Source organism: Equus asinus, unplaced genomic scaffold (assembly GCF_041296235.1).
Source record: "Equus asinus isolate D_3611 breed Donkey unplaced genomic scaffold, EquAss-T2T_v2 contig_1, whole genome shotgun sequence".
NCBI lineage: Eukaryota > Metazoa > Chordata > Mammalia > Perissodactyla > Equidae > Equus > Equus asinus.
In genome coordinates, this window is record NW_027224738.1 from 200,431 (window position 1) to 213,528 (window position 13,098).

General features: G+C 37.8%; 1 protein-coding gene across 1 annotated transcript in view; it reads left to right on the forward strand.

Annotated features, from left to right (window-relative positions):
• LOC139042819 (centromere-associated protein E-like) overlaps positions 1-12,000 on the forward strand; it is a 34,683-nt gene extending 22,683 nt beyond the window's left edge. Inside the window, exons 9-13 of the mRNA XM_070503353.1 lie at positions 5,011-5,123; positions 6,730-6,827; positions 8,443-8,626; positions 10,314-10,600; positions 11,645-12,000. Of these exons, the coding sequence (XP_070359454.1) occupies positions 5,011-5,123; positions 6,730-6,827; positions 8,443-8,626; positions 10,314-10,600; positions 11,645-11,739 (777 nt within the window). The 3' untranslated portion in view covers positions 11,740-12,000. The remainder of the gene's footprint in view (positions 1-5,010; positions 5,124-6,729; positions 6,828-8,442; positions 8,627-10,313; positions 10,601-11,644) is intronic.
• The last annotated feature ends 1,098 nt before the right edge of the window (positions 12,001-13,098 follow it).

Sequence of the window (13,098 nt, forward strand, 5' to 3'; positions counted from 1 at the left end):
TGCTACTTGGGTCGGATCCTAATAGGCATTTTGTTCACTGTTCCTGCTCCAGTGTCTCTTCTCTTCATTCCAAAATTAGAAACAAGCCAAGAATGCCTACTCTTTTCATTATTTAACATTGTTCTAAAAATTCTGGTTCTTTCAATGAGACATGAAACAGAGAGGCAAGAGAAAATAATCTTAATTTTGTTTTTAGAAATTGTTAGTATAGCTAAAAACCAAGAAAATCAACTGTAAAGCTTTAAAATCTTTGAGAGTAATTTTTTAATACTTCAAATAACTAAATGATCACATTTTTATTCATTCAACAAGTATTTGTTGAATACCTACTATGTGTTGGTCATTGTTCTAGATGCCATGTGTACTGCAATGGAAAAAAAATAAAGCCTCCTTGAAGAGGCTTACATTCTGCTTCATGAAGTCAGAAAATAAACAAGTATATATGTTTGTTAAACGGTGAGAAGTGCAATGGAAAAATATTAAGCCAGACAGAGGTATATAGGTGCAGGGTGAGAGTGGGTGTGAGTAGGAGTGTGATTTTGTAAGGGGAGTTGAGGAGAGCCGCACAATTAAGATGACGAAGTGATGGTGTGAGCTGTCTGGTAGGGAAGGGCCTTCTAGGCAAAAGAAGTAGCAAATGCGAAGGCCGCAACACAGAAGTAGTTGAGATGTATTCAAGGAAACAGCAAGAAAGCCAGCGTCTCCTGAGCAGCGTGGGCAAGGATAGAAGGGGAAATAGGTGAGAAGTAGCAGAGAGCCAAATCATAAAGCATCTTGAAAGCTATTTGTAAGCACTTTGGGTTTTATTCTGGATGAGATGGGAAGTCATCAGAGGATTTTGGCAAAATGATATAGTCTGACTTAAATTTTTAAAGGCTGCCCTTTGAAAATAGAATCCAGGAAGGCGTGTTTGTTAGTGACGTGCCAGCTCCTACAACAAAGGGAACCACAAAATGCAATGGCTCAAACAAAACAGAAGCTTATTTCACACGTAAAAGTGTGGGTTCCAGCTTGGCAAGTGGCTCCTTTCCACATGGTCATTCAGAGGCCCCCGTTTCTCCCATCTTGTTTCTCCAGCACTTCCTTGGTGCTGTTTTCATCTGCATGGTTAAAGCCCAGTTGTAAGCTGTCCGTGCTCAGGCTCACAGAAAAGGGACAAGATGGAGAAGCTAAAAATTGTCTTAAAATCTGTACTCATAAAGGCTCTGGCCCAGAAGTGGCACATGTCTCTTCCTCTCATATTTCTTTTTTTTTGCAAAATATTTAGATTCAATTTATCAAAGAGAAAGCCAAACACGTACCTCTCGTATTTCTTGGAGTCAGAGATGATTCCAAAGTTTTTGGCCTGAGCAGCCAAGAAGATAGAGTTGCTACATACGGAAATGGGAAAGACTGCCAGAAGAGGAAGTTTGAAACCAGGAAAGTTCAGTTTTGGACATGCTGAATTGGAAATGCCCACTGGGGACACCCAAGTTGAGATATGACTTAGGCAATTGAATATCTGAGTCTGAGCAAGATATAGGCGAGAGGTTTAAGTTTGGGGAATCATCAGCATATAAAAATCATGAGACTGGACGAGGGCATAAGCATAATGGAGAGGAGATGTGGAGTAACCAAATGATACTGAGATGGAGCAGCCAGTGAGTGAAAAAGAAAAGGGGGTCTGGGCAACAGAGTGGTTCCAGTTTCTTCATATAAGTGAAGCTAGTGTTTCAAGAAAGAGGGAGTAAGCGACAAATTTCTCCACACTCAGTATAGATTGGTACAGGTGTCTATGGAGAGAGGAATATCTTTCCTGCATACTAAAAGTAACCATTTAGATAATATAATAGAGTATGCCATTGTACAGCATCCATGAGGAAAGAAAGCAAAGTATAGGGTATCCATAAAATCTTTATACAGTTTGAATTTTTAAGAATCTGTTTCTGTATTTTATATAAATATTCTATAAAATGCAACAGTATATTTAACTCGAGATTTGGCATAGTAAAATGCAAAGATATTAACTTTTAACCTATTCACCACTATTTTAATTCACCTGGATATAGCTGTCCAATATAATGTAGGGTTTATTAAGTGAATATAGAAGAAAGTAATTTGAACAAATGACTCATTAACAGTTTTGTTTAAATCTTGATACATTTCCTCTGTTGTATCTTTACAAATTATTTATATCAAGTAGCAGTAAATTTGTTAAAAATTCAAAGTGTGCTAGTACTTTAGGGACATCCTGCACAGTGGGGAAAAAAAGATCTTATTTATAACTGGCACAAAATATAAAATGCTCAAGTGACTAACCTTAACAAAAAATGAGGCAACATATATGAAAAGAACAACAAAACTCTAAAAGGAAATATAGGAGAGCATGTGGTTTAAAATAAGAAATATGCCATTTCCTAGGTTGTAACCTAAATACTGTACAACCATCAGTTTTTCCCAAATTAATTTCTAAAGTTAATGTAATTCAAATCAGAATCTCAAAGGAATTCTTTTTCTGGTAGAGCAAAGAAAGTTTCTCAGCAGACTCCATCTAAAATAGGATGAGCAGGTGCTGTTCACTGAGAACACAGGCGCTCAGACTCCTCAGGCGGCTAGAGGATGTTTAAGGCTGTCAGCGCTTCTGAGTGCAGCTTGGGCACACGTCGTGTGTTTGAAATAAGGAATTCTCACTGTCTTTCATTTCTAAGAGAGTATTTCCAATTTCAATTTCTTTTACTCAAGAATTGTTTTAAAACTGTTATATATGACTAATTTATTTCATTATATTGTGGCAAAAAAATTACTGCAATTTCTCCATTTTTAGAATATATTGAAATTTTCTTTTAGGTGTCATAAATGAATAAATATTTTTAGAGTTCTTTGAACTTTTAAATCAAAATGTATACGAATAGATCAATGGAACAAAATAGAGAGCCCAGAAATATATACACACAAATATAGTCAGTTCATCTTTGACAAAAGAGCAAAGGCAATTCAATGGAAAAGGGTAGTCTTATCAACTAGCGGTGCTGAACAACTGGGCACCTTTCACAAAAATTAACTCAATTGATTGTAACCTAAATCTAAAACACAAAACTAGAAAATGCCTAGAAGATAACGTAGGAGAAAATCGAGGTGACCTTGGGTTTGGCATTGACATTTTTTTACATACAACACCAAAAGCATAATCTATGAAGGAAAAAAATTGATAAACTGGACTTCATTTAAATTAAAAATGTTTGCCCTATGAAAGACAAGCCACAGACTGGAAGAAAATCTTTGCAAAACACATATCTTTCAAGAACTGTTATCCAAAATATACAAAGAACTCTTAAAACTCAATAATTAGAAAGCAAACAGCCTGATTTAAAAATAGGCAATGGATCTGAACAGACACTTCACCAGAGAAGATACACACATGGCAAATAAGCATATGAAAAGATGCTCCACATCATATGTCATTAGAAAATTGCAAATTAAAAAACAATGAGATACCACTGTACATCCACTGTATCTCAAAATATAATGGCCAAAATCCGGAACACTGACTACACTAAATGCTGGCAAGGAGTGGGGCCAGGAGCTCTTGCTCACTGCTGGTGGGAATGCAAGTGGTACAGTAGCCACTTTAGAAGAGAGTTTGGCAGTTTCTTACAAAACTGACACCACTCCAGCCAGTCATATGCTCAAGGAGTCCCTGATATCAGCATCTGGTCCAGAAAGCCAGGGTATTTTACTGGTGCCATGACTGAGCAAATACTGGGCTCCTCCCAGAATGGGCTTATCTGACCTAGTCAGCAACCCTCTTAAGCTGAGCATCTCAGCTTTGGAAGCTTGCATCTTTTTAGTCTTTGCTAACTACGTGTGTGTGCAAATGTTTTTATAGGCACTGGGGGTAACGCCTAGAGGAATGAAGAGCTCTCTGGGTCCCTATTTAGATGGGTTTATTTTTGTATTCAATATATAATAGTAATCCATAGTATGGCTGTGGTAACAGCAATAAAAGAAATGAATGATTTATTCAGCAATAATAAGAAATGAGCCATCAAGCCACAAAAGACATGGAGGAACCTTAAATGCACATTGCTAATTTTAAAAAGCCCATCTAAAAACACTGCATACTGTATGACATTCTGGAAGAGGCAAAACTAGGCGAACAGGAAAAGATCAATGATTACTAAGGGTTCTGGGGGAGGGTGGAGGGATGGATAAGTGGAGCACAGGAGATTTTTAGGGCAGTGAAACTATTCTGCATGATACAGTGATGATGAACACGTGTCATACATTTGTCAAAACCCATGGACTATACAATGCAAACAATAGACTCTAATGTAAACTGTGAACGTCAGTTAATAATGTATCGATATTGGCTCATCATTTGTAACAATCATACCACACTAAGATGCTAATAATAGGAGAAACTAGGGGAGGACACGGGTATTACCGGGACTCTATGTACTCTGCTCAATTTGTCTATAAACCTAAAATTGCTCTAAAAAATTAAACCTATTTATTAAAAAAGATTTTTGTATATGTTTGTATGTATATATGACTGATTTTTTTTCTGAGTCGAAGTAGATGTATGGCTAGATTGAACCAACCTTGAGTACAGAATATCCCCAATAATGTTATATAATATTTTGTGCCTTGAATTCAGTTCTACTTTGATATTTATATTACTGTTCATCTCTTGTCTTATTTTCCTGATTTACCTTTATCTACCCATTTCATTCGTTTCAACTTTTCTGTTTCATTTTGTTTAAGTATATTGTTTTTTAATTGGGAAAAATATTTGTTTTAAGAAATAGAAGTCATAGGTTTTCTAATTACACATTAGCTTCCAATAGCTTCACATGTACTTCACATCAAATATCTATTTGTTACTCATTTTAGGGTTAAAATTTGTGCCTTTCCTCCTTTTCATATGTTTGGAGTTTGCTGTTTTAAAATGTTCCTACTATATTAGGTAGTTAACAAGTCTTTGAAACTGCTCTAAAATTACTTTATTTCTCTTTTCTCTAAAACCTTTAGGACAAAGTTGCTTTAGGAGCTAAGCCCTATAAAGAAGAAATTGAAGAGCTCAAAACAAAGCTGGTGAAAACAGACCTAGAGAAGATGAGAAATGCCAAGGAGTTTGAAAAGGAGTATGTCTTTGTCTTAATTGAATATGACTTTAGTAGCTTAAATTTCCTTTCTAAACTGTATAAATTTAAAATATATTAAGATATTGTTATTGCTTTTTATAAAATAAATACAAACATCTACAGATTTTAAAGTTATTAAATTCTCATTATGTATGCAAAGGTTTTGAAAACAAGCACAATTCTGATCAATTACTGACATACTATGTCTTTGGATACTTCTTGTTCAATCATATAGGAACAGCTTAAAAATGGCCTTTTTTGTTTGAAAGTGAATATTAAGAACGTGTGTGTGTTTTTAGCAGTTTGTCTAAGGTTTCCGTTGGTTCTCTTAATTTCATTTGTTCTTCCTATTGTATTTTTGTGTAAGGTTTTATTTCCTTTTAAATTGTAGTACTTAGTGCCCAAGAGCATATTCCCTTTTTATTGATTTATTTATGTATAGTACCATATACAATAGCATGCCTAAAGTTCTTTGTGGTATAGCATAATGAAAAGAACATTAAACAGAGAGTCAAGGAAACTGAATTAGAAATATAATGTTGCCACTTATTAATATGTCACCTCTGACTCCTCACACTTTTTATTCTTCCTGTAAATGTTTAATAAATGTTTAATGATGATATCTAATTTTGCCCAAAAAGTCGCACTCTGAATCTTCATGCATTCTAACCAGCCTTCTATTGATAGGACTGTTGGTTTTAGTGGAGCATCATTAAAAAGGCAATTTTAGTGGCCAGCCCAGTGGCACGGTGGTTAAGTTTGCACATTCCGCTTCGGTGGCCCAGGGTTCACCATCCTAGGTGTGGACCTACACATCACCTGTCAAGCCATGCTGTGGTAGGCATCCCACATATAAAGTAGAGGAAGATGGGCACCGATGTTAGCTCAGGGCCAGTCCTCCTCAGCAAAAAGAGGATTGGTGGCAGATGTTAGCTCAGGGCTAGCTAATCTTCCTCAAAAGAAAAAAATTTTTTTAAATAAATGCAAAGCAATTTTATATAGAATAGAATCAGCAGATACTTTCAGTCTCTAAGAAAGGCAGAAAGTCTCATAATTTAGCATTGCCAATTAACACTCAAGCAAATAATTAACAGAATGTCTTTTTCTCCTGGGTGCAATGAGCAGACTGTGACCTCTGACTGTGTCACCTCAGATCAGAGCTGCAGTCGAGTGTGCTTTCCTTACAGTGTATACAGAAGGTGCTTTTGGTTTTACGCTTTGGTAATTGTTGTACCTTCAAGAGGTTTCTAGGACCTCATGATAACAACCCAATTATTTGTTTTATGGTGCCCCTGAATGTAATTTTGCTCAATATCCAGTTAATGATACCTATTGGGCTTTCAGAAATTTTAAAAGAATTGGTTTCTCAATGTTAAAAAAAAATTGCCCCTGCAGCCAAACAGAACACTTCCAATTTGATGGTGTTATTTATGGCTATAAAGTGCATGATACCAGGGGGTATCGTGAGGGCTTACCTACTGCTGCTTATGCATATCATATCAATGTGATGTATCTTATCAGAAAATTCTTGACAGCAGTTCTGTTTATTCTTCCATTAAAAATTAGTTGCTGGCCTTTTACATATTTCTGTTGTTATTCTTAATAGAATTACTTGTACAAAAGCCACTGTAGAACATCAAAAAGAAGTTATAAGGCTATTGAGAGAAAATCTTAGACGAAATCAGCAGGCCCAAGATACTTCAAGTAAGTAGAAAATGCTGATATTTCCAGATCTTTTTCCATCTTACTTCTCAGTATACTTACACATTTTGAAGACTGCTACTATATATATGACAGTCAAGAATAAACCTGTTAATCACTAATTTATAAAGAACTATTTTTAAAATGAATTCATTGAGATCATATTTATCCTGTGATACCTCCTTAAGTTTCCTGTAATCTCAACTATTTATCCATTATAGATTCTTAAAAACTATGAATGTAACCTGTGCGCTATCAGATCTTTACATATCAGTGAAGATACCTTCAGTAGTATACAAGAATGACTTACCTGTCAAGGTAGACGTACCCTTCCCAATAAAACACAAGCATATCTTAATAGATTTTAACCATGTGCACTGTAAAAACATAGTCAGTATACAGTAAATATTATCCTACTTGTTGTTGGTACTGAAAATACAGACTTGATGCTTACTGGCAAACTCTTTGAAACTTATCTTAGATACAGTTTTCAAATCTAATCATCAAATTTCTGCATATACATTCCTCAAACTGTATCTTTTCCCATATTTCTGTCTCTTATGTTTCATTTGAAAAGAGAGAATGCTGAACAGTACTTGGGGCAGCTTTGTGTAGTGGGTCCAGCATCGAAATAACGTCACGAACAGTTCTCTAAGCTGACTGCCCTCACTTAACAGCCTGTGAAATCATGAGGAGAACGCCTGACCTTCTAGATTGGATATAGACTTGTAAGGATCAGGCTAAAAGTTGTGTGTGAAAGCACACTGAAAATTCTAAATGTCAGGCAAATGCAAGATGATGTTTGTGTGTATTATTGTCCACGCATTGTCTGGTGCTTGTTTAGTTTGAACTGCCCTAGTGTCCATTGCAGGATAATTGCAGCTCCTACCTGGAAAACTTCAAGGGGTAAAAATAGAACTTTTGTTGTTAGAGAAGGGTCAGGATGATTCCTTCTAATTTGTGACTTTCAGGTACGTGTTATACCTGAATTCAGAATAATTCAAAAGGAAATGGACATTGAGTGTCTTCCCCACACTCATCTTGCCCCTCCCTTGTAAACAGTCAGTGACCCAGTGGATCATTCCACTTTCTAAGCACCTCACACTTTTATGCAATTTTACCTAAAATTTACAAAACAGTTCTTTACATTACTTGTACACATATGGTGTAAAATACTGAATAGTATATTCTTTAATAGCAGTCTAAGGTTTATTTAGTTAACAAATACGTGTTGAGTATTGGGAGCACATTGACTGCCTTGGGGTGGACCCCACACACGCTGTGTGGTGGAAGCAGCCCTCCAGGGGACCCCACTGGCGTCGAGAGTAGACAGTGAAGGGCAGCTCCGACTGCTGCCGTCACCGTGAGTGATCCTAGCAGGTGGTGGTGGTGGAGGTAGTGGGTGGAGAGAAGCAGGGGTTCCACAGATACTTAGAATCCATGATGGAATTGGCATAGGAGGTGAGGGAAGAGGAGGAAGTCAAGGATGATGTTCAGGGAGATGGTGCTGAGATGTTTTGTTTTTTATAGTGATTTATTGAACTTACTAATGTTTCCTTTATTGTGAACTTTGGAGATAATTAAAATTATCACCTGCCTGTGTGTTTGCCTCCCACAGTGATATCAGAACATACTGATTCTCAGCCTTCAAGGAAACCCTTAACCTGTGGGGGTGGCAGCGGCATTGTACAAAGCACAAGAGCTCTTATTTTGAAAAGTGAATATATACGGCTAGAAAAGGAAATTTCTAAGTTAAAGCAGCAAAATGAACAGTTAACAAAGCAATGGAATGAACTGTTAAGGTAAGATCTGCTTACCTGATACAGGAATTATGCTTATGGTGGTACGTGTGGGAGAGGATGATGCCTACACATGCATATATATTTTTTGCAGTGGGCAACCCCTCACACATATAGGGGAAGTAATTTTTAGAGCTCATGTAATGTGTCTTTTTTAAAAGGAATGAGAATATGGTAGCACCATTCCAGAGGTTTGCTATCCATCAACTGACCTTTTTTTTTTCCTGAGGAAGATTCCCCTGAGCTAACATGCCAATCTTCCTCTATTTTTAGTATGTGGGCTGCCAGCACAGCATGGCCACTAACAGAGTGATGTGGGTCCACACTCGAAAACCAAACCCAGGCTGCCAAAGTGGAGTGCCCGGAACTTAACCACTAGGCCACAGGGCTGGCCCATCAACTGATTTTAGCTAAGCCTGTTTTTAACTAAGCCAAGAACCAAAAAGTAAACCAAGATCTTTGAGGGGAGCTTAAATATGCCACAAATATGCCCAAGTCAGTGAGGCTTTACTCAAAGGAGAATCCCTGAGGTCCATTATTGTAGCCCATTAACCTTTATAAACAGTTGTAAAAAATTTAATTAATTGGCTTCTACCAAAGATTAGAATCTTGTGCTAATCTTTACTAATGATGCAATAGAAGAAAAATAGGCATTAAATAAATATGCAAATAGCTACTGTTCTGTGTGAGGCTATTAAACAACAAAAAAAGCAAACAGGACATTATGAAAGGGTCCAACAGAGGGATCAGACCTTATCTAGATGTGGGGAGGGGCGGTGATCAAGAAACTAATATGTAAGAGTAGATCTGAAAATGAGTAGCAGTTAGGCTTGATGACAGTAGAGATGGCTAAGCCTTCTAGGCTGAGGGAACAGCATGTGCACAGGCTTTGAGTCAAAGAGGAAAGTGGAACAGAAAGACATGCAGTGTGGCCAGAGCATACAGAATGAGGCAGAGTAAGTGCAAGATGCGATGCCAGAGGCCACTGGTCCAGATTACACATTGCAGGTCATTCTGAGGCAGCTGGGGTGGTCTCCTAAATGTAACGGGAGGATTACCACCACTGGAGGATTTTAAGCTGGGGCCTAATGAGCTCATACGGCGTCTCTAGCTGCTAGAGCAGAATGGGGGGGAACCCAAAAGTGTGAGGTTGTATCAACACACTTGGCTGACTGATCAAAGAAAGGAGAGCAGGGCCTAGGATTGCTTCCCAGGCTTCTCTGAAGGAGTGAATAAATGCAGGCAGCATTTCCTGTGGGAAGCAACACTATAAGTAATCCAGAAAAGCACAGTGTAATATATCTTTTAAAATAACAAAGGTACATTAAAGATTCATCCATCCAGAAGACTAACTTATCAAATTATTGCCACAGAGCATCAGTAGATAAACCATGCTGGACGACATCACTGATTCATTTGAAACCTAATATCATACTTTTCAAGATTCTGTGATCACGGAGATTTAGTACAATTTTTCAATTTATATTGACCTCATTTCATTTTCTGAACTGTGGAAATAATCCAAACTTAGGAAGCATTAGGTTGAAATTAAAATGTAAATATGATAAAATGGTAAATTATATGTCACATATATTTTACCACAATTAAGAAAAAAAATTTTATGTAAATATGAATATATTTCTGGAATTGAGCAGTCTTACAGTCTCTTTTATTTTTCCCCACATTTAAGCAATAATCATCATCTTTCCAATGAGGTCAAAATGTGGAAGGAGAGAACTCTTAAAAGAGAAGCTCACAAAGAAGTGACTTGTGAGAATTCTCCAAAGTCTCCTAAAGTGACCGGACCAGCTTCTCAAGAGAGACAGCATACGCCTTCTCAATGCAAGGAACAGAATTTACAAGATCCTGTGCCAAAGGACTCACCGAAATCTTGGTTTTTTGATGGCCGATCAAAGTCTTTCCCAGCACCTCACCCAGTTCGCTATTTTGATAACTCAAGTCTAGGCCTCCGCCCAGGTGGGTAAATATACTGGTTACTTGGGGATCGGGGATAACGGTTGGAACTCATTTGTCACCTGTGGCCCCAAAGGGCAAGTTTAGACAAGAGAAGATGTCATGGAGAAGCTGCACTGCAGAGATGTCATTTGCTGTCTCTGTGAGAAGTTTCTCCAAAGCACAGCACTGAATTGAAATCACTTTTTACCCCGAGGGAAGTCTTATTCTGCCTCCTGAACCTTCAACTTTTCCCTCAGATAGACAAGCAGCTCTCGAGGACACAGAGAGACACCATCCTACAAACATAACTACTTTTACTGCAAAAGACCTTCTTATCAATTCAATGGGCCAGTATTTCCAGTAGCATTATATTCATTTTACACAAGCCAGATCATAGACTTATATCATTTACATATTCATTCAATGAACAGAAATTTTTGGTCTCCACCTATGTGTCACATATTGCACCCTGATGGTACATTGATAACCAAACCAGATATGGCCCCTGCCTTCCTGGAGTTCACAGTCTAGTGGGTATAGACGGTGATCAAGTAGTCAAAAAAGGTACAGTTCTAGAGTTCAAAAGCCTATGAGTTTTTAATAGGTTGTTTTAGGAACATAAGGAAGTCTTCCTTGAAGAAGGGGACTGAGATCTAACAGGTTAAGGTGAGTTAGCTTAACAAAGAGGGGAGGGGAAGGCGATTCAGGCAGAGGGAACAGGGTCGGCCCAGCTGGGAGAGACCGTAACCAGGGGAAGGGTTGGAAAACCACGTGTGGCCAGAGCGCAGTGCACACAGGTTCCTCTGGGTGAAGTCGGTGAAGCCAGAGAGAGAAGAGCCAGATGCGCAGGACTTTGTGGGTTGTGGAGAGGAATTTTTACTTCATCCTGGGAGCATGCTAGAGGAAGCCGTTGAAAGATGTTAAAGAACAGCAGGAGAACATAATGGGTTATCAATTTGAAAACATTACCTCAGCTGTAAGGTAAACTGTATATAAGCTGTATGTTGTGTTGCAACCAAACGTGTTTTTTAATAAGATGACTTTTGCTTTCTATTTTTTTCTCAGAAGAACAAACTGCTGGAGCAGAGAGTGTGGATCCTCAGCCAGGCCCTTGGCACGCCTCCTCAGGACAAGCTGTGCCCGAGTGCAAGACTCAGTAAACTCTGCTGTCACTTTTCTAGGGGCCTAGTGTTCCTTATTTAGAAATGACTGTATTTGTTACTTTATTTTTCTATCCCTGGCAATGATGTCACAGTCCAACTTAATTTCAATTCAGTTTGCACTTTGCCATTAGAAATTGAGGCATTCCAGTCATTTAGAATGGTGATAGACTGCCTTCTTCCTGAATGTGGTAATACTTTAGAAGTTGAATTGTTTTATTTATTTATATATTTTGTGAAGAATAAAGTTATTGAAGGAAATTTCCAGTCTTTCCGTGTATACATAAAATGTATACATTTTCATTAATCTCGTAATCCACATGTGACTTAGATAATACATAAATTAAAGCATCATTTAATTAACAAAATTCCTAAACCTGGGCTCCCCGCAACACATAAAGCATCTATGGATGGGCTTCACACAATCTGTAAAACCTCTGAAATTTTATCTTTTGTGTGTGGATTCAGTTTTCTAGGATACTAGGGTCCCTACTTTCTTATAACATACTCTCTGAGAGGTCTGTTACTCTATAAGAGGTTAAGAACTGTGGTTTTAGAGAGTATCTGATAGTACTTTTATATCATATGACTTTGAAAAACCATATAAAACAGCAAGTTGCATAAGGTTTAGAACAGAGTTAGTGATTTCAAGGCATTCTTGGCTCTTTGGTAAGAAGACTTATTCAAAGGGAGAGATTATTAATTGTATCATAGCCATCACTGTTAAAGTCTATGAATTGGTTATTTCCCTTACCTTAACACACTGTCACAGGTTCACTAGGGTGAAGTGAAACTGTGCCTTCCTATAACGCTGTCCCTCAGGCCTGTCCCTTGGGAGTTTGGTTTCTCCTCTGCACCCAAACCAGACATGATTACAGAGCTGCAGGTTGATTCTCTACGATGTTCACTCCTCCACTGAATAAGAGTATTGCAAAGTAGTAGGTATGTTCACCTGGGTAATAAAACGACTTTAAGGCCATTAAAAATATAATCAGTCTTAAAAATAGATGATGACATAAAGAGATGGAAAGCGATTCCACGCACATGGATTGGAAGAATAAACACGGTTAAAATGTCCATACTACCCAAAGCAATCTACAGATGTAATGCAATCCCAATCAGAATCCCAATGACATTCTTCATGGAAACAGAACAGAGAATCCTAAAATTCATATGGGGCAACCAAAGACGCCAAATTGCTAAAGCCATCCTGAGAAAAAAGAACAAAGCTGGAGGTACCACCATCCCTGACTTCAAAGTGTACTACAAAGCCATAGTGATCAAAATGACATGGTACTGGTACAAAAACAGACACACAGATCAGTGGAACAGAACTGAAAGCCCAGAAGGAAAACCACA